This window comes from Phaenicophaeus curvirostris, chromosome 16, assembly GCF_032191515.1.
Source record: "Phaenicophaeus curvirostris isolate KB17595 chromosome 16, BPBGC_Pcur_1.0, whole genome shotgun sequence".
Lineage (NCBI taxonomy): Eukaryota > Metazoa > Chordata > Aves > Cuculiformes > Cuculidae > Phaenicophaeus > Phaenicophaeus curvirostris.
Window position 1 is genome coordinate 3,998,554 of NC_091407.1, and position 22,683 is coordinate 4,021,236.

General features: G+C 42.4%; 1 protein-coding gene across 5 annotated transcripts in view; it reads right to left on the reverse strand.

The window, feature by feature from the left end:
* Window positions 1-8,487: 8,487 nt before the first annotated feature.
* PDGFA (platelet derived growth factor subunit A) overlaps window positions 8,488-22,683 on the reverse strand; it is a 34,358-nt gene continuing 20,162 nt past the window's right edge. For 2 of the 5 annotated variants that reach the window (XM_069870473.1, XM_069870469.1), the window contains 2 exons: window positions 21,688-21,801; window positions 20,313-21,571 (listed from right to left, as the gene is read on the reverse strand). In XM_069870473.1, the coding sequence (XP_069726574.1) occupies window positions 21,797-21,801 (5 nt within the window). In that variant the 3' untranslated portion in view covers window positions 20,313-21,571; window positions 21,688-21,796. Of the gene's footprint in view, window positions 10,449-16,430; window positions 16,605-20,312; window positions 21,572-21,687; window positions 21,802-22,683 lie in introns of those variants that run through there. The other 3 variants (XM_069870470.1, XM_069870471.1, XM_069870468.1) reach the window with 2 other exon arrangements.

Below are 22,683 nucleotides of genomic sequence, written 5' to 3' on the forward strand. Positions count from 1 at the left end.
TTTTACTGGTTTTGCAAATGTTTCCCCTTCCCTCAATGCTGCATTGACTGGCCCTGCAAACCATTTGGTGTTTGCCTGTGTTCTGTGTGCAGTCACTTTGCTCCTTGATGTTACCTCATCAAAGAGCAGCTGAAAATTATATTTCCAGCTAGACGGTTTTCAAGTGTGGCTGGTGAACTCGCTCTGCCCTGTGCCCTCCAACTCGCGATTAGATAGGTTTCCTGTATGTCAATTCAGCTACAGATTGGTGATATATTTAAGATTGCAACATGCTGACCAGAAAAGAAAAAAAAAATCACGATGGGCTATTTTTGGTTTCAAAAGAAACTCCTCTGGCTATGTCTTTTCAAGCCCTCACCACCACATACAGCTGCAGTGGATAAGGAAAACAGGATGCAGGGTTGTAGTGTTGGAGGAATCAAGCATAAATCAAAGGAGACAAGCTGGTCCCTGTGTGTTGCCTGGGTTAGACCTCAACCTCTGAGCAAGGTGAGCAGTCGTTGCTTGCTGGAGCCTCTCCCGGTAACAGCATCGCCCAGCTGCCGGAGCGTTTATACTGGGTCGTAGCCGCATCTCACTTTTTCCTCCCACTGTGCCACCTCCTTCCCTTGTGCTGACAAGTGATTTAGACAGCCTGCCCTGCTGGCCCTGCATTTGAAATGTAAATCAAACACACGGGACATAAAGCCAGGTTTCAAAGTTGACTATTAACCAGGGCGGAAGGGGTGGCGTAGCAAAAACAAACAGTTCCAAGTTCAAGTCTGAAACCGTAAGAGCAGGCTGAAAAACCTTCCTCCTCTTCCATCACCAGCCAACATGAGGGTGAGCACTTTCCCTAGGGTAGGACACATTCAGTGGTTCCATGATTTCCTAACCCAGGTACTTGACCTCCAAATCAAGCCTGACAACTCACTTGAAAGGGGGGAGGATGCTGGGGTGCTACACATTAGTATGCAGAGGCTTTAGTCACAGGTACCTTGCAGTTCTTGATGTCCTGAAAGCTTTGACATTGAGCTCTGCGGTGCACTTGGGCCAATATGTAACACCCCAGAATGCTAAATTAACTGGTCTCTGGGATGGAAAATCTGGTGTTTAAAAGCAATGTTTACTCAGCTCCCCCCAGGAGAGTTAATGACCAACCGTACCTTGTAAGATATGAGAGTCTCCTAAACCTGGAGGCCCCTCTTCCTGCCTTGATGATTTCAAAACCAGTGGAAGTTTCGCACAAAAAAAACACTGGAAGCCCAAAGCAAATTTCAGAGAAGATTTCATTGCTCTCATGGACAATCCAACAGAAAATAAAATCCTCATCTTTTTCTGAACTCCTTAGAGCAGTATTTTTAATGAAAATTTTCTGCCAGTGAGAGAGGATGAGAAAGAGCAGCTGTGGGAAGTCTTGTCCTCCAGCAAGTAGTGATGATCCCAGCAGTGCTGGACGCCAAGCTGGCTGAGCAGGGGATAGATTGAGCCTTCCAACACCTTACTCCATGGCCCCTCGTAGACAGGGTGATGTCTTGGGACACCAGGGAGGACTTCTGGCTGTCAGCTGGGGCAACCTTGAACAACCATTGCATCTTCCTGCACCTCAGCTTCCCTATTTGAGTGACAACACTTACCACTTCTGAAAACTGATTTTGGGGAGGGAAGCAATGCTGTGACACTGCTGAGCAACATTTCCCCATTGACTTAGTTCTGTATTTCTGTCTGCAACGCTGTCAACAATGGGAAGGCCTCTGCTGGCATATGTTGTGTGCACAGGTGGCTTTTCCATCTCAGGGATCAGCTCCACCCTGGTGCTCTCTGAAGGCAGAAAGCACTAAGTGCAATTTCACATGAGCTGCCAACCAACATATCTGTTAATAACATTCCTTTGTTGATAGCTTGGATCGTTTTCAAAAGGGCTTTGTCATCTCCTCCAATATGGGAAAGCATTGTCCAAAACCATATAGGATTATAATTATGTGGTAGTCTTCCTGTAAATAATGTGTTGTTCTAGTGAAGTAAACTGCTCTTCTCCTCATTCAGCTGCATCATGGAGTGAGTTGAAGCCAATTTAATAGAGTGCAGTGAGGATATCATTGCATGATCTTCATTTCTACTAAACAACTGGGTCTAACTCTCTTTTATTTTCAGGCTAACCATGCTGAGCTTTAAAATTACCTTGATTATAATGTAGCTTTTAAATGATTTGTCATTGCTGATCATTTTGCACATGAAAGTTGCTACTAGCTGATTAGGAAAAAAAATCCACCGCTGCTTCTTCTATTGCTTAGGAAATTGCAATCCTCAATCTGCAGCTTGAAAAGCATGTTGCCATGGAAATTATGCTTATGCTGTCGTAAATAAAAGTATTTGAGGGTCACCAGGGTCTTTGGTATAAACAGGGGCACAAATACTGCCTGGAAAAGTACCAGAGAGGTTTAAACATATAGGAAGATAGCTTTAATGGCATTTCACTTTCACCGTTATCATCAGAAGGACTGATGAAGGTTAACATGTAGCTATAACCTTGGCACAAAAACAAAGCAGAAAAATTCTTAGTTATTGGTATTAATAACAGAGCAGAGAAAACAATATTGTAGATCTCCTGACCAGTACTGCTCCGTTCGATCAGAACAGAGTTCCTCTCCCATTGTATTTCTCATGCATCCAACAGGGAAATCCAATTTTACACACATTCAGGGGCAGTTTTTTCTAAATCATGAGTACAGCACACAAGAGCTTAGGAAAACCAGTGGATGTTGTAAAATGCTGTGTTGTGGACTGTCTGATCGCCTAGTGAATCTTCCCTGATTCCCTGGCTACATCCTACCAGCAGCTCAGGAGGAACCATGAGAAATGGGCCTTTGCCTTGGAAGGGAAACACTTTTTCAAAAGAATCTAGCTGAGAAAAGGAGCCTGTGTGCTCCTCAGTGCTCCTGTGCAAGGGTGATGTGAACCATTGCCAAAGGGGACCAAGAGACAGCAGTGACACTATTTCAAAGGAGAAATAGGGAGGCCAGTGACAGACGGGGTTTGGGATGTGCTGGTTCATGTGAATTTTCAGGAGGAGAGCAGACAGTTACCATTTCTGGTGGGTTCTCAGCTGCTCAATGGACTGCTCAGTGGCATTAAACGGACTATACCATGAAGCTGCCTTGGGCAGAATCAGATCAAGGATACATGCTTTTTCTCTTTGTATTTTAAATACCCACACAAGCACTTAGAGCGCACGCAGTCGCTTGAAATCAAACTATAGAGATTGCAAGTGCCACAGCTTGCTTATTTACTTACTGTCTCTTAGTCTGCCCAAAATGTGGAAATAATGTTTCCAGAGATGCTGGAATTCGTGTGCCTGTTGAGGATCCTGGCTCCTGTCCTGGATGATATTGCATATTCAGGAGATGAGTCACTCCCTCCTGAGAGGGAGGAAGGACTGTACCAGCTGCACCACCTCTCCTTCGCTGATTGACAGTAGGGTGATGTTTCCACAAGGAAGCCTCGTGCCTCCAGGTTAAGCCAGCAATTATGGAACAAACAGAAGAGAAGTGAAACGGAGAGATGAATCACGGGGAGAGAAAACAAAAGGGGATTGGAAAGGTGATTCCAAGCCAGACTGACAACAAAATTTTTATTTGTCTCGGCCCAAAATGTGCAGACAGGATTCTGCATTTCTTTCGTGTCTAAATTAACAATGTCCTTTGCCATCTGCATAGGAGGATCCAGGAGGGAGCAGCTCAGCTTCCAGGGCTTTGCACTCCACTCATGCTAAAACCACAGTAAAAGACGAGTAAGACCGAACTCCAGCACCCTCGGCTGCTCCATGAAGTGACTTAGAAGTCCAAGAAATGGGTTTTCCCTTTTGTACTCCAATTTTTTAAAAACTTTCGCCCCTGGTGTGACAGGAACTGCGTGGGATACAGGGCTGATACCAAGCACATTACACACCTCACCATGGATTTATCCCAGAAGGGCTGGCTGAGGCTTTGAAGGTGGCTGACGGCTCCCAGCTGGCTGGGGGCTCACTCGCGTGGCCTCTGCAGCTCTTTAACGAGAGCAGGGTGGAAAAAATGGTCTCAAAGGTTGCCCAGAATGACCGTGAGACTAAAAATTCCTCCTGCCACTCCTGTGCTAATCAAAGGGGCGTGGAGAGGAAGTTTCGATCTCTCATGTCCCCCACTGCCAAGCAAAATTATATATATAAATACACATATATATATATATATATTACACAGCCAATTCTTATGTTAAGGAAGAAGCCTCCACACTATCAAAATAAGTCTTGAAATCAATCTTGCCTGTAGTACATGGAAACTGAGCTAGATAGTCTAAGCTCCCTGAAAACGTCTCTCAAACACACCTAATCTGTTTACTCCAAGCTTTTACTGCTGGCGGTACCTGGGACTTCGCCTCAGAGATTTCCTACAGTTTGTGATCTTAGCAGGTCAAAGTTTCCTAAGGTGGGGAGGTGAGAAGCAATCCCTTCCCTGCCTGTACGAAAGGTACGTGCCTGTGAGCTACTAATTTAGAACCAATGAATCAGGAATAAGTAACACAAAAAACGTCTCACATTTTATGTTTACAGAGTAGACAAAAGCATGTGTCAACAGGGAAACTGCCGTGTAGAGCCTGCGTGGCAAGCAGCTCAGTGTATTTAAACAGCTTTTGCAAAGATGTTAACATGTTGCTAGGGAAGCAAGAGCCTGCGTGGATATAAGTGCCCTCCCGCACCGAGACCTGCCATCCGTACAACGGGAAAATGGAGCTGCCCCTGCATTCACAGCTTTTTGTTTTCATCTTTGCAGCTTAAAAAGGGCACTTATTCCAGCAGCTGATTAATGGTCCCTCTGCAGAAACTGCATTTTGCGCATATTTAAAAATCTTGGGCTAGATAACACTTTGACCTAAAATATAATAGGTTGTGGGTATTTTTTTTTATGATAATGTCTGACATTTGTAAGTTTTAAAGCCTTATTTTTGAAAAGAGTCTTTTCGAACTTGAAGAACAAAGGTGGTCAGGCTGTGGGTCTATGTGCATGTGCTCCCCCTGCCTTCATGTGGTCAGTGGGTGCCCTGAGCACTTCACTTGCCCAGCTCGGGGACATGCAGACATCTCTTAGACCACCAGGAGAGACAGCCCAGTCTGCAACCAAGAGGACCTCCTGGGCTGTGGAAATATGCCCAGCACAGTTCTCCCTCCCATGGGGTGCAGTCCCTGGGGAAATCAATGTCATCCCTTGCCTGTGAATCATTCCTCAAATTTTCTCATGCTCTGAGCGCTCCGTGTGTGTGTGACACAAGCTTCAGTTATATTAAGTCCATTGCTCAAAGGCCCACAGACAATGACTCCCATGGATAAATAGAAGCTAAACTACAAAAAGATTGAAAGATTCAGGGAACAATGGCACTGAAATATATCATACCTACCCAGAATATAACTATCCATGTACCGATCTCTATAAACACACCCATTTCTCCATATGGGTGGGTATATATTTGTATGTACCAGTCTCAAAATAGCCCTAAGTTTTTATTAGCCCCATTTGCAGATGGGGTAATGATGATAGACGAAGTGCTGTCATCCCTCTAGGCTGCTCTTTCTCAGGAGGGGAAAGTTTAGATCTTCTCTTTTTAGGAAAGGTAAGAGAGGGAATTGAGTTTTCCCAAAACTGAAGTAGCTCCTTGGTGCAGGAGTCTAGCTCAGCCCTGGCTTTGAATCAAGCTGGCAAATAAACATGAAAGTGAAAATGGTATTGTGAGATAGTTATGCAAGAGCAGGCGGATCCCAGGACCAAGCCATTGTTCCAAACATTTAATTAACATTATGAAAGCTGATTAAAGGAAAATCTTTACCCCCCAAGGAAATCCCATTTTCCCTCACTTCCCATACCTTTGCAATTTTCACAATGTAAGAAGGAAAGTGTTATTTCAAGGCATGATTCCTATCAGCTACAACTTGGTCTCTGCCACATCCATGTCCTGCAGCTTAGAAAATCACCAGCAGTGGCACGAGGACGCTCCTGAGGCAGCATTTTTCCCCCGTTATACCATGACCTGAATTGCCATCGTAATTTCTAGACTTCGTGTCATCCTGGCGTGATGACGAGTGTTCACCCACACTCAAGATCTAAAAGTTAGTTTGCGACAACTGTGAGACCTTCCCAGGCACAGAATCTCAGTTACAAAGTGCAAATGACACGCCACAGCACAGCTCTGTACCAGCAGGGGCTGTTTGCTTTGGTCACTGCAGCGAATTAGCCTGGAGAAGAGGAGGCTGAGGGGAGACCTCATTGCTCTCTACAACTGCCTGAAAGGAGGTTGTGGAGAGGAGGGAGCTGGGCTCTTCTCCCAAGGGACAGGGGACAGGATGAGAGGGAATGGCCTCAAGCTGCCCAGGGGAGGTTTAGGCTGGACATTAGGAAAAAATTTTTCACAGAGAGGGTCATTGGGCACAGGCAGAGGCTGCCCAGGGAGGGGGTTGAGTCCCCATCACTGGAGGCGTTTAAGGCACGGGTGGACGAGGTGCTGAGGGACATGGGTTAGTGTTTGATAGGAATGGTTGGACTCGATGATCCGGTGGGTCTCTTCCAACCTGGTGATTCTATGATTCTATGAATTCCTTTGAAGGCAGGTGACTGAGGCTCCGTCTCCAGCAACTCCCCACCTAACCTTGACCTTACCCTTTCTCCACCTTTCAGAAGGGGATAAGGGCAGCGTTACCTCTCTCGGGGCACTGCAAACATTAATGACCGTAACCAGCCACTGGAGACGTTCAGAGAGAAAGTGCTATTGCAAAGTTATGTTAGTGGAGAGACGTGGTTTCAGCTGCAGAGGGTCTGCAAGGGAACATCACCCCTGATATTCAGCTGTGTGTATGTTGTATATTGCCACTCTGCTCCCCTAGGCCTATTTTAATTATCCGGCATAGCCAGCCCATCAAAGACTAATCCCAGGATCTAATCTTGGAGGCAAGGGACAGCTGACTGCCCTGTTTACTCTGAGCCCTTGGGGCTGTGCTGAGGGCCATGCAGCCGATGGAGACGGGCACCCGCCCAGCACGCAGAGCCCAGCTAAGCAGATACCCGCGCAGGGTACGACCAGGACCCCACTCACCCCACCTGGCCAGGGCACCTCAAGCTCACTGACCTCTCCAACACCCCAGGAATAGCACACAGGTGGCATTGAGCAGACACCGTGGCTCTGGGTCCTCCCCTGATCAACAAGGGTGTGGGTAGAGGATGTATCCACAGTCACCCAGATCTAATTCTTCAGCATACGCACAGCTTTGGTCCTTCCAAACATCAGGCTTATAGAAACACATACACATATCAATACCTGGCATAAATACAGCCTCTGGCAGCAATAACAATCTCCTGCAGATCTTCAATAGTTCTTTCCACCTGAGGATCTTGCAGGACAAAGTCCCACTTCGGGGACTATTCCGAAAAGGGGAAAAATTGTCTTTTCCCACTGCTGCCCGCATTTGTTTGACACAAAAAACATTTCAATGATGATATAACAGGATCATCTTCACTGACTATGAAAAACAGGCACTGTTTTTTAGCAGACAGAGACATCAATAAAGTAGAAGCCTGATTTACAGGATGAAATTCCTCCTTCAAAAAGCGCTAGAGATAAACCAAAGGAGTATTAATACAAGACGGTGAATGCCAAATGCATGAAATTCCTACTCAATAAAAGGCAGACAGCTGAGTGTTCTGATAAAAATGGGCCTTTATTTTTTAATTCTTACTTTCATTACCTGTATTCTGTGTTTGTCAGAGCAACAAAATATAGTTCTTTGATAGGCAACAAATTTGAAACAATCCTGCAAACAGCATAACACAAAAACAACTACAAAAAGGGAAAGCTATAAAATTTCAGAGGCAACAAGGCTTTCAGAAGTGCCAGTTTCCCAGTGCAATGGCTGGAAGGGTGGCCTGGCCTGGCGGCAGTTCAATCATTTTGTAACGAAGGACAAATACTTTCAACATCCTGAGAAAGAGGGCGGGAGGGGGAAGAGGGGGAGGAAGGGGGGCACAGCTCCCTTGCTTTCCCTCCTCCTGCTATTCTTTCTCCTCCCTCCCCCCACCCCTTAGATTTTCAATAGCCCTTTAGTGTTTCCATCAAAGGCTTTTACCATTCATCCTCCCTTCTGGTGCCTGCCTTCCACCTGTCTATCCATCACAGCCCTAACCCAGGTCCCCTCTCCCCCCCTCTTGCTATTTTTCATGTGGTGGGATTTGTTTATAAGCTTCTGTATTACCTAAGATCGAGGGGAGGAGGCTGCTGAGAGGAAAGTGAGAAAGCAGGATTAAGGAGTAATAATTCAGCTTCGTTGCATTTCCATCTGAACGGTCATAAAATGTGCAAATCCTGTTCCTGGGAATTTCATCTTGGAGGCCTTCCCTGTTGTTCCCTTTCCCGTGCCTTCTCTCTCTCTCCCTGTCACGCAAAAATGAGCATCAGAAAAGATGCTTATAGCTCCAGAGATACCGAACCCACGACGTGTGCACTGGGAGAAGGCTCCTACCAGCACGTGTGCTGGGCAGACATGTCAGATGTGGCTGCAAACTCCACGTAAGGGGGTGGAGGCAGCAGGAATCGAATCCAGCACGACAGGAGTTAGCAGAGAAAGGCCATTTAATACCACAGCTCACAACACCACCAGCTATAATTAATCAGCCAGGGTAAAAAATAAAAATAAGGTAATTTTCCGAGCTTGTTCGCTCTGTAAGAAAATGATACAGAAATACATGTGATTCAGTCCCCATAATCTTGAAGAGTTTCTGCCATCTCCTTTTCAGCTCACCTACCATCACAAGGGACCAAAATAGACATGAGCTCACGTTCTGGATCCCAGAGATACACCAACAATCCATCTTTGATCCAACTGCTAGACAGAAGAAGCGCCACTGCCATATACAGGTCAATGAAGCTTTGTCACTGATTCAAGCAGAGGTCAGAATGGCTGGATGTGGCCTCTATGCATCCTTGCTCCCTGAACAAATACACTCAGAACAGCAAGTAGAGCTAAAAAAAAAAAGAGTATCCCTTAACCCGTTCCCAACCCCAGTGAGCCCACAAACCTTTTCTTGGTGGAGCTTCATGTTGTGTCTACTAGACCTGTCAACAGCTGCCAGCTTTCTTCCACTTACAGACGCATCTTGGAGACACTGAGGATCACCCAACAGGTAGCTCATGTCAGAATAAGCCTCTTTGATTGATAGTTATTTATTATTTTTTAAATAAAATGAGAAAAGATTGAATCGGTTGCCCATCAGCAGCTCAGTTCTTTGGCAACACGTTGGACAGTTTGAGCATACATATGACAAAACAAAATAATTTTCACTTACTTGCAGTAGCAGTTTGCTATAAACTCAGTCCATCAAGGATTTATAATTCTAGCAGCAGAGGGATATATAAAATGAGAAGCCCTTTCATCCTTAAACTGCTCTGCGATGTGGTAGAGATGATGAAAGTCATTGTTTCTAAGGCCAGAGGGGAGCAGGAGTTCATTCAGCCAGCTCAGCTAGGAGGAGGTGTGCAAATTGGGTCCAAAGACAAGAGGAGGCTCAGAGAAACAGCAGAGCAGCCTTTGGTTTTGCAGAACAGTCAAACAGAAATCCTTCATGATGTTAGCCTTGCTCTGCAGGCTGGAAGGGAGCAGTATTTCCATCAACTAAACGATCTCAACATCTTTGGCTTCCCTGAGGGCACTAAGGGGACAGACTGAGATCTCTCACCAGAGTCACTCTCAGATGTTTGTGTTCTTCCCACCCACCAGCAGCCTCGAACCTGAGCGTGTCTTTGGCACAGCAGGTGGTGCTTAATCCCATGGAGGACCAGCCCGAAGACAAGATTAGCAGAAGAATTTGTTTTCATTAAAATCCAACCTACCATTACCACCCTATCTGATTGTGAGGGTTTAAAATGCACATGTCCAGCTATTCTAGCAGCTCTGTTTCTGCAGGGAAAGGGCAGTTCAGCAACCTGCCTCTTCACTTTCTAATGTCTTTCTTTCTTTCTTTCAGTCAAGTAATTAAGACAGACACAGTGAGGAATGTTAAATGCACCTCCTCCTGGAGAATTTTGCCAGCAAGGTCAATGGAACTGTGATTTTGCCTTTATTATGTTTCTTTTGACTGTATAACTGGTCTGATTTTCCTCCCAGAGAAATTTTTTTCATGGGCTCATGAAAAAAAATCAACAAAACAGAAAGAGACATACAAATAAACACTAATATGTGCAGGAAAAAATACAAACCTTAGCACCATGCACTCCCCTCATTATTAGACAAAGGTTGGGAAGGGTTCACAAGTGTAAAATGCTCATGTGAATTATGAGATATTACTGCTCAGTTTTCTTTCAAGTCGTGGGCTGGAAACAGATGGTGGCTGTAGCATTTATGACGGCACAACATGTTACTGCAAGCCTAGCCATCTCTCTCTCCCTCCTCAAAAATGCAGCTGCAAAGAAAGTTGTGGAAAATCACATTAGTAGTCTCTTCCACCACACAGTTTTCCAGCCCTTCATCCCTGGCCAGCACATGGACAGAGCCATCTTGTATCCCAGTAAGAATACTCTCCTAATCCCTGTCCTGGACAGTCACCACTGACTGGCTTATTTAACAGCTAGTTAAAATGTGGGGTTTGTCAGCATTGTAAAAAAAACCATCCAGAAAGCTGGTCCTTAAGGTCAGAGCAGATGCCACGCGACCCCAAGCACTCCCTAAGGGAAACACTCTGAAAGAAACAATCAGACTGTCCTTCAGCTGTTTATTATTTAAATATTCCGTTCAGGCCAAGCAGGTTGATTTATAGAGAAGCAGAAAGACACATGTAACATTTGCAAAAGCATCTTTGTGACTTAGGAATCCAAATCTCACTTTCAAGCACGAATAGAAATTTTCACCTCTTGATTTTCAATAAGACAGCCTTCCAATGACAACAAGTTTAGAAGTATCAGGGTGCCTAAAAATACAAAAGCAACTAATCCAATATTCAAGTATCTGGCTGATATCAAAGAAAAAAGTACGCTCAGGCTTCATTATGCATGTGCTTTAGTCCAATGCCTTGCTGCCTAAAATACACTGAAACATATAGCAAAGCTGTCCTTGCAATCTGAGTGAACTGCAAGAGCTGGGATGCAGAGATATCTCCTGTGGTAGAGGACAGCAAGGTAACCAGCACACGTGCAGCATCCTGCACCAGCTGCTGCTAGCGTGGGGACAGCCCATCTGGACCTGAAACCACGAGCTGCATCTGGGGCACAACCCCTCAATTCTCTAGTCACCATCGAAGGACCTGCTCCCACCAGGGAAATCTTTAAATAGCAGAAAACAGTTGTCACATGTAGGATCTCTGGGTGCTGCAAACTATGAAATAGTCCTATTTCACAATACTTCTGAGGGCATCGACTCACTAACAGTAAATCCACTAGCTTGGGATTCGGGCCCCAGTCCAAATCCAGGATTTCAGGATTATTTCTTCAGTTGAGTTAGTTAAGAGTCTGCCAAATACTAATTTTCCTGACAAGTGTCACTGGTAAATCTGAGTATTTGTTATTCTCACTTTGTTGGCCTCACTATCTGACTGAGGACATCAGCACCAATGTTATCCCTTTCATCCTAAGTCACACAACTAGTGTTCCTCCTGTCATCACTGCATCTAGATATACGCAATGCAGTATTTCTGCCTTCTAGGGTGCAGAAAAGGGCAACTGAAAACAAGATAGACTTTTACCATTCCCATTATCACTTTTCACAGCTAGAAAAGGAAGTTGCTATAGAAATTCCAAAGTGTACACACTTGAAACATTAAAAAGCCTTTTCCCAGAGGTAGAATTTTTCCAGGTGATATGATCACACCCATCCACTGTGTGACTATCATAACTGCAGAAGACCTGAGACCTTTCCTCTAAGACTGAGAAAGTGCCATATTTTTTTCCTTTGGAAATCTCATCCTGCAGAATTCATTAGTATCAAAAGCAACAATGTACTTCCTGTAAGTAATGAGCTATAAAGTGCATTAGAAGTTTCCACTTCTGGTTTTATCTTTTCCTGATCTAGCCTGAAAACTCTTTTGAAGTTGCTCAAAGTGTTCTTCACGTCTGCTTGTTTTAGGAAATACCAGATCACTGTTGGCAAACTTCTCCTTAATTAAGCGAGATAAAGGAATCAAGATTACATGATCTCCTTAATTTCCCACCTTTTTAAGGTACAATTTTGAGACTTTTTTTCACTGGCCTTAGAAAAGAAACATGATGAAGAAAATAAGGAAGGAAGGAAGGGACTTAAGAGGCCCAGAGAGGGCAGGCATTGCTATGGGCTTTCTAGCAGACCTGAGCTTACTGATCGAAAGCTACTGAATAGTTAAAGCTTTCCCTCAATACTATGGAATAGTTTACTGAACAGCTGTGGCTACAGATGCTTCTGAAACCACCATCACTCCAGCCAGTGCATAAAAGGGAAAGACTTAAGTTTACAGGTATTAGCTTGGCAAGCCAATTTAGATCATGTCTAACTTTAAGCAGGAGTAACTTCAAAGAAACATCTCACATGCCTCAAGTTGAGCTTTCCACTGACTCCCTTGCTGAATCACAACTTAGGGGAATGCAGGGAGCTAATGGGAAACATTCGCACTTGCTAACCCTGGCTGCAAGGTCCCAAAACCCCCATAGCCTAACCATTCTGGATTGGCCAGTGGGTTCTTCACAACAAATGAATACAAGCTGTTAGGCAAGCTCTTCTGAAGCACATGTAAGAGAAACAGACATCCCTGAATAAAAAGCACCTATCTTGTTTAAAAGCAGCATTTATGGCAACCAGTGAAGTACACAAGCTGAGCATTAACCTGCAGGACTCATACACAGCTTGTTGAAGAAACTACTTTATCTGTGACAAATTTCATCTGTCACGCTGTGGAAACCCACTGCAGTCAAGGGGAATTCAGATCCTGAGCACATTTTTCAGCAGTTTCCTGGCTCCAAGGAGACCTCTGAGCAGCTTACTGTACTGTGAGAGAGTATGGATCAAGAAACGTCTTCACTCCCAAGTGGATGAGCACAGAGCGCTCAGTCTGCACAGGAATCTCGCTGTTGAGTAGACACCACATCTCCTCAACAACATAATGCAGCATGAGACCCTCCCCTGCATGAGGGACATGTTGGCATCAAGGAAACATCAGACCTCAAGGTAAAGGGGAAAGGGGAAAAGTTGGTGGCAGCCAAGGAGGATGAGTCTTCAGGCAGGAGCACTCGAGCACAAGGAGGCATCTTAGCTTCCCTGAAGTGCTGCAGCATCTCTCCCTCCTTGGTTGGCCCAGCTGGGCAACAAGCTCCAGCAGAACAGGGCCCATAGCAGAAAATCTGGCCTCTTGAAACTTCCCTGGTCTCCAGCTTAAACCAGCACCACCTTTACACAGAAAAGACACGTAAACCCAAAGCTCTAAGACAGAGGCGAAACGCGGCTGGGGAAAGGGCTTCCCTCTGAAGTATCAGGCTGCCCAATCAATGAACAAGACATGCAACAGGCCCTTGAAAAGTCACTGCTGGGAACTACCTACACCAAAGAGCAGAACACTACCCGAGGCTCGAGTGCCACCACCTAGGAAAGGAAGGCAATACTCACAGCAACATCCCTGGGGCAAAATCAGCCTCTCTGCAGAACACAGGCAGAGGGGCTTTAAAGCCAACTGAGGTTTATTATCTTGTAAAAAATGAGCTAAAATTGGTTGCCAAAATTCCTTAGACTACTGAAAAAAAGTCACAGTCAGGGATGACTAGTAGTTCTGGAGGGCTCTTGATACTTCATTGAGGTCTACAAGTTTGAGTTCATCCCCACAGAGAGCTAAGGCCACTTGGCACTTCACCCACAGGCCCTCTGTGAACAAAATCTTCTTTCTTGTGGTCCCCAACAGGGAATATCTTGAATTTACGTCTTGCTTCTCCCCTTGTGAGCAAACAAAACAATTTCTATGACCAATTCTACCCGCTAATTGCCAAGGAAAAGTCTGGTAACAAATGCTTTGCATTTTTGACAGGTCAGAGGCTTCCCTAAACAAAGTTGCTCGTTTATGTTTTCTGACAGCACATGTCCACATCCAGGGACCTTGGCAAATTCCAGTGTGGATAAGTCTCTGTGGGAAATTGCTTTTCCAGATTTTTTCTTGTTTTAACTGCTCCAGGAAATGAGTCTATTTTTATAACAGTAAACAGCAAAATACGAAATCACTATCTACTTCATGGCAAGAGTTTCGGGTCAGTTCTCAGGTAACTGTCACCTCCAGTGAAGTCAAGAGAGTTGTATCTATTTATGCAAGTGAATAATCTGGACAGTTATGTAATTCATTGATCACTTGCTAGAAGATAGACCTGCCGCTGGCCTAAGGAGTGTCCCATTTTCATATGACTCAAAGTTCATCCAAGCCCTGATGGATTGATAAGTGAAGTATTCAGGTATTATGGTCTGTAAAGATGATCATTAACTGCTGAAAGACTTAAGCATGAGCATTTTCTACAAACACCAACTTTGCCACAGAATGACCATTATATGTATTGTATTTCCTGAATTCTTTTTTCACCTGCCAAATAAACCAGGGTGGGATTTTCGTAAGTGTTAAAAGTCCCCTGGGGGGACTGCATGTTTGGGTGCTTCTCGGTTTTGCATACGTGATCTTAACAGCTATTCTCAATTTCAAAGATGGACAGTAAAACCATCTGCCTGCAAAGATAGTACATAGAGGCCAAAGCACCAGGTCTGATCTTGGGAAGATGAGTGTGCAACCCTTGTTACAAACTAGGTTCCTTATTTCCTAGTTTGAAGGACTCCTCCAGTATTCATATGTGGATTACTTTTCTGTTGAAGCACACAGATCAGCCTTTCTTTGTGTATTTTTACCTAAGATGCCAAAAGACATCCGGCACGCACAACGAAAATTTTTAGATACTAAAAGCTCAAACCAAGTTAGATTTGATGCCTTGCTAATGAGTCAAATACAATAATGATTGGATTCCTCCCTAAGGGAAGATGTAACACTAGAAAAACGTAACACTGAAACCTTCAGTGACAGAAATTCTATCGCCTGGATGTTGCCAGAATTTTATCTATTGATTATGAACAAGGCTAAGAGTTTGCACTTCCATAGTTTCGTGTTGGGAACTATGTATTCTTGACTTTACACCTAACTGAAATGCTCACCAAATGTCACTCAAGACACTAGCATACAGAAAACAAACTTAGAGACAGTATCTAAGGAAAACAGTACCTAACCTATGACTTGTTCTTTGATTTACAACCATGATTGCAGGCCCCACCTTGCAGTCATATGCTATGATAATAGGTAGCAGTTCAACGAGAATCAGCCGTAACTTTTTACATGTTGCAGTGATTCTGAGCTGCTTCAGCACATAATTCAGCCTGATGCAGCAAATAACTGGAATGACTAAAAGGACAGGTAACATTCCACAACTGGCAAATGAATAATCAAGTTTTTGATTGTGCTAATTTTATTTTCTAATTCCCTTTTATTTTTCCTAAACCAGAAGTTACCAAATTTCACACTAAACTTGCTGTTATCATTTTTTCCCATCTCAAATTTGTCTGTTATGGGTATGATTGTTATGGGTACAACTGTGTGTTTTCAAATTACACTCTCTGAAGTACCCAAATAGATAATCTTAAATGGGCTCACTGATATTACTAATTGCAGTCCTGAATCCACCCATGCTGGAATAGTACTTTTCCTAAAAGAACAAATATGTATTTCGAAATGGCAACCACCATGGGAGCAGAAGAGAGCAGAATTCTCCCAGCTGTTTCTCTACTTGCAGACCCTATTCTTCATACTTCATTTTTGGGGTTGCTTACAACATACCTGAACACTCCAAGGGCACGAAGGACCCCATCCCACAACTGGAATTGTATGTCAAGAAGCCACACCGTACTCAAAAAAGGTAATAAAGCATCAACTCTGCTCCATTTGCTTAAGGTCAATGGGATGTTTGTCCAAAGTTACGAGCATGCTTAGGCACTAGCGTAAAGAAGGGCAAACACAGGCACCTCTTAAAGTGCTTCTCCACATTAGGGCCTGGGAAAAAAAAAACAGGATTGGGCCCACGATAAAAACAGTTCCCTTAGGAAATGTTACCCACACCATAAAAGGAACGAATGACACTGAACTGAAGGGAAGTACAATGAAAATTGCCTACTAAATTTTTGTAAATTCCCATAAAATCTGAGTCTTGATCTGTTCTATGTGCATAATTTTCACTGTAAGTCACGAAAGGTTGACTCCTTAGAGATGCAGGAAATGACTAGCTCATGATAGCATAAAAAGCTGCATAACTGCATGGCAGAAAGCTGGATTTTCATCAGTCATTACATTCTCTCGACAACAGCAGAGGTTTTTAATCATATATCCTATGCACAGTAATTAGGCAAAATTACTTACCCTCAATCTTTTCAGTATTAAGTTCTAAGGGTGCAAGGGTTCATTCTTGGAAAGGAAAGATGGTCGTGTGATTTAGGGCACTGGATGAGCACTCAGATCTGAGTCCTATCCCTGGTTCTGTCATAACCTGGCTGTGTGACCTTGCACAGTCATTTCTCCATGCCTCGGTCTCACCTAAAATGGGATGACAATAGTTCTTTATTTCAGAGGAGGTACAAGGCAGTTCAAGGCTGAGCCACAGAGATGCTACAGCAAAGAGCAGCACAAAACAATCTCAGATATGGAATAATACCTCACTTTTAAAATGTGACAAAACACACAATAATTAAATGAAATAATAAGTACAAAACATAGGGTGATTCTTGAGGAATGCAACATTGATAAGCTTTTCTCTGTTACCTGAAGTTAAAGCAAACTTAAGTGGGATTCTTATGAGTTTAAACAGTTTTTACCTGACTGTCTCTCAGATATGCCAGTACTAGAATCTGTGTGTTAGAAACACCAAGAAAATTACTTCATTGAAGAGCTCCACATCATTTCTTTTTTTAAAGCAACCATGATTTCCAGCCCAAGAGAGGGTCAGATAAATATTCAGGTATAAGATTTTTAAAGCTATGGAAGAAGCCTACAAACATGATTTCCTTCAAATTACAGTAAAATATGAGCATGCAAAGCTGAGGTAGCTTCGAAACGTCATCTTTGCTTTTGGGTACACTTTCAAATGAAATTATACACGGGGTCACTGATCTTAATTGAACTCTCAGATGTCTGGAATAGCTTCAACACCACTTCATTCCACAGTTACACTGCAGCTGGAATTAGACAGAGCTTTAGCAGGGAGCATTCAGTAATGAATATTTTTCCAAATCCAAAGATGAATCTTCTTCTCTCGACAAACACATGTCTCTATTACAGCATTTGTCTTTCATGTGCAGGTCAGTTATGGGCCTACAGGCCTGGGAGACAGGATCCTGGGGCACATGCCTGGATAAAGCAATTGATTTGGGGATTGACAGATCAAAGGCTGTTCTGGCAAGCAGGAGGAGAGAAGATAGATAGATATATGATGAGACAGAACCTAAGGGGAAAACATTTTTGAGGGACAGAAACAGAGGGATGGAAAAGTCAGGCAGAGAATAGCTAGAAAACAGACTACAGAAAGGCAACATGGACCCAAGGTAGACCACCAAAAGAACCTCATAGATGGAATGCTGAAGCCCATTGAGGAAGGAGACCCATGAGATGCTGCTCCAAACAAGAGTAAAAAGCCTAAATCCAAGACACAAAAGTGCTGGAGCTGCCTGGAAACCTCCAGGAGTTGCTCCAGGAGAGGAGCAACTTGCCTGCAGTCAATGTCCACTGTCTAATAAAGCAGATGTCAAGCAGGATGGAGGACAGGAGAAAAGGAAAGCAAACTGGCACATAATCCTTGTTTTCAATCAACAAAAGCAACTGAAGTGTAATTCTGGAAAGATGAAAGACAGAATTAAAAGTACGCAATTGACTGGAGAATCAGCAACCATGCTCCATATTGTAACACTCAGATTCTTTTGGGGCAGTCCACTACACATATACTTTCTGACCAGAAAATTCTTCAAAAAGGATGAAAACAGACCCAACAACTTTTGAATCTCTGGACAGAGCAAGCGACTGCAGAAAGTAAAACAGAAAAATGCTTTACCCTGAAATTTCTACCTAGCATGTGCAAGGACAAAAACAACAAGGTGCTAGAGGATTACACAGAAATGTGACTTAAAACTACCATCTTCAACTCCGTCATTTAGTCCCCTACTGGTCCCCCACCCCACCAATAACAGAGATGTCAATCAGATATCTTACGGCTCCAATTGCTCACACCCTTCCCTGTAACACTCCAAATGTTGCACTCTAAAAGTCCAGATGGAGTCCACCTCCAGCAGACAGCAGAAGAAGATATGACACGGCATTCACAAATGCACAGAGAACTGTTTAATTTACAGCCACAATGGTGAAACAAACCATTTCAGAGCTTGGACATTCAAAGTTAAGTCTGACACCCATTCTTATATTCACTTATTGTGCTTAAGTATTAGAGAACACAGGATTACATTAACAGTACACGACAATCTGAGATCCCTGCAGGATCGAGTAGTGAAAGGGATGAGCAAGAATGAGGGACCAGCCCCTCAAGTGGTGTAAGCTGGTACAGCTCCATTGCAGGCAACGGAGTGATGGTGATTTACACCAGCTGAGGATATGGCCCTTGAAATGTCCAACTTAACTTTGAATTAATGTCTCCTGTGTCACAACCTGTAATGTCACTATTCCTTCTGGTTGTATCTGCCACCCTGAAGAAGGACTAATACTATAGCCAGTAGTGTTCACAAGGCTGTTGGGTAGTATCTCAGCTGGACTACAGTAAATGACACATGTGTCATGACACTCCCACATTTTAAAAGCCGTGGACTGGATCCTCATCTGATGTAAATTAGCTTAGGGGCAGCTGAAGTCAAGAACATTTGCCAATTTATACTAGCTGAGAATATAGCCCTGAGATTTTTGCGTTTTCTGCTGCGTGCCGTATAAACACTGTGCTTGAGAACCAAGACTCGTGTGCGTTTCATTTCTGGTAACAAAATTAACTCGAGACTACAAGTCTCAAACAAACAACTACTGGAAAAGACTCCGTTCAGTCTTCATTCTCTCCTGGCTTTCTGAATTTGGCATAACACATTTAATTGCTGGCACCGATAAAATGCATGCCTTTCCGTTTACTTTTTCTCCAAGACACCAACACAGGGCCAGGCTCACTCATGATGTAAATCAGCAGAGCTCCATTATACTCAATGGAGTAACTCCAGGGAAGCTGGCCCACAGATCCCAACACAACCTTCTTATGCCAGTGCAACCACAGGATTCTCAATAAGTTGTTTTGCAAATTATTCCACTGAAGTGACTTTGATGTCCTTTCACACCTACACAGTGTCTGAGTGGGTCACATCATGCTTTTCATCTACATGATTTTAATGGATATACGTCTTTTTTTTTTTTTCATTAGATATCTTTTAGACAAAAAAAGAAACGGAGCAATATTATTGGCATCCCACTGAAACATAAATATATAAATTACATTTTATACACTTTTTTAAACGCAGACACATACATTCATGTGCATAACATTGTGAACAGTACACTTAGTGGAAAACAAGCACAGACAATCTTAGCTAAATGCATTTCCAGTTTTGGTGCTCAACAAATACACTGGGAAAATGATCACAAAATAGAACGGTGATTAACTCTGTCTCTGCATTAGCATCTGAAGCCAATAACGCCTGTTAGCTAACATTGCTTTGTTCGGTTGACATTGGATGTAGCTACAGGAACAGGAGGGGAATGTTTGAACTATACTTAAAGAAATGGAAAAGTTAAAAATCTCTCTCTCTCGATATTTTAAGGTTCTGCAGTTCATTCACATTTGAAGATAAGTTTTTATTTGAGTGGAAACACTGTCTTCAAGACAAACTTTGTTGCTGTTCCAAACTAAGAAGACTCTTTCATCTTTTTGTAGAAGTTTCACAAATAAAAGAATCCAGTAGTTCATTATACGTATCCAATGTGATAATCCAACTCAAACAAAGGGTACGTAATTCAAACTACTGGGGAGGGGCAGTGATTTGGGCCAAGTGAGTAGCCATGTCGTATCTGGCAGAGCCCTACATTTCCGAAGCAGGATTTAGCCATGTGGCTCCCACTGCAATCCGTGGGGAACTGAACATTTAATCCTTTGGCACTTTGAAAACACAGGAGCTGGTGCCAGAGTATTTTATCTGCCCTGCTATAGTTAAAATAGATTTTGATGTTATTTGGGCTATTCTACTACAAAAATATGACCACAAAATGCACTTTTTCTCTTTTTTTTTTTTTTTTTTGGTTCAAGAAAACATAGCAGGCTTTCTCAGGTATATAAAACTGTTAATTTTTAGATAAAAATACAAACTTCACCTTTACAAAAACACATATTTCTGTTGAATACACATAAAGCATAACATTTTACCAAAAATAAAGAATTTTAGGTTTTGTTCAAATATTTGCAGCAAGGTAGTTCCCATGCCACCATGACATTGTACAATGCAGATACAAGAATTTGTACATTTCACACAGCTCCAACATGTGAAATAGAAGTATCTGTATACTGATAAGAATGACAACTGCTAACACAATATCAATAGTAGGCAACTGGCATAAGTCTTAAAGGAAGAAAAAAAAAAAAGGATTTTTGCATGGATATCCTATGATTTGTTTACGCACATCTTTTTTTCTTTTTATGTAATGTTTTAAATTACGGGGAGGTTGGGGAACATAAACCAAGAAATATCTAGAAAATTATGCATAGGTATACCATTTTTATTTTAATACATCTCATTAGTTTGCATCCCACTAGGAGAAATACCATAATATTTTGTGTTCTGCTTATTGTTACACCAGTCTTTTATATGTGTTATTGGCAAATGTAGTCCAAGAGATAATAAAAAGCTAGGCAAAGAGTAAAAAGAAAACTTAATAATTTCTTTATGGTGTAAAAAAAAAAAAAATCCACTTAAGGCTCCCCAGTAGGTTTTTTTGTATAGACTTTTAAAATACCACCAAGTAGGGATGTATTGTTCTATAGTGTTTGCGTGGCATTTGATCATTTCATACATTCCTGCTTTTTTTGTGCCTGAAGTCCATCAGTGTCCATCCATCTTCATCAAGAACGCAGGCACATTTCTTGACGTAAAGCACCGTTGACTGCTCTGACAGAAATCCACTATTCACTTAGATTTTTGTCATGTTTTTGAGTACTTTTGGTATCCTCCATTCATTCAACTGTCTTTTTTTTTCTTTTCTGTTTTTCTTTCTTTCATTTTTTTCTTTTTTGGACAGGGAAGCTTCCTATTGTTTCACAGAGTGCTACAATACTTGCTTTGATGTCACATTAAACAAATGTACATTGTCTCTTTGTTCTCATTAAAGTGTTCTTTTGAGCCAGTTTTTTCACACAGGAGAACAAATAAAGTATACAGTCAATAAGCACCATACATAGTAGGTTCAGGAATGTAACAAACCATGTACATCCATGTCCCAGAGAGAAGTTTTTTTTCTAGCTTATTTTCACCTTACATCTGCAGGAGAGAAAAAAGATACAATAACTCTATGATTAGAATCAAAGGTCCTATCTGCTAAGTAGATGACTTAAAAAAAAAAAAAAAAAGACTGTTCTGCATGAAGAGTCACTAACCTGGGACAAGAAGTTCTAAATGCTGCTTTGATTGAGTTTACATGCTCACTTTTAAAGTTGAATTTTAGAAAATCTTTGCTTCTATCATACTACTCCCAATAAATACCTGTTAATCTGAAACAGGATATCAAGTTTAGCATTCTTTACAAACGATACACCAGTATAAATGAAAAATGCCACTGGGAGTTTATGTGCAAAAATAGGTGCTTGAAATTAAATTCACCGTAATCCAGGTGTTAGGCACATACACTGCAAAATCCAAATCATTCCCACTCCAAATACTAGAACCAATTGCAAGTGCTGCAGTTTACACTACTTCAAGTCATTAAGAAATGGAAATGCCATATTTAATTTGGAATGTGTATTACCATTATGACGGATTATTAAGACATTAGCCGGAGGATTTTATACATTTTTGCACTGAGAGAGTGTTAGTTTTTCACTACACTGAAAACCTCATGAATTTTGATGACTGTCATCATCCTATTGAGACCGAACAGACCGAATGAAAGATCTTAATTTTCTGGTGTAAGTAACAACAGGACTCTGCAACACAGAAATATGGCTTTTCTAAGCATCCTCCTCGTCAGGTAGGCAGACCATGAGACCATCTCAGGTGCACGTACAATCAACCCCAGTTCGTGCAAAACCACGGGTTTGATGGTCATGCATACAATAATATTTGCTGTATGTACACTCAATGTTTTACAGACAACAACTGGGAATACAAGAATTTGTAACCTGGCAATCATTCATGCATTATTATGTGATGCTTTGACCTCAGAAACCAATAATAATGAAACAAAAGCAGAGAGAATGGAATTTGAGATTTCAGAAGCTGAAGTATTAGCACCCTCAAAAAAAAAAACAAACGGCAAGAAAGGAAGTAGCTAGAAATGTAAGATGCCGATGGTGACGTGGAGCTTAAAGGAAAAATACCAGCAAGTAGAATTATCAAAGCCAATCAAATCTAATCTCTTTGCAGCCTTGAGGTAG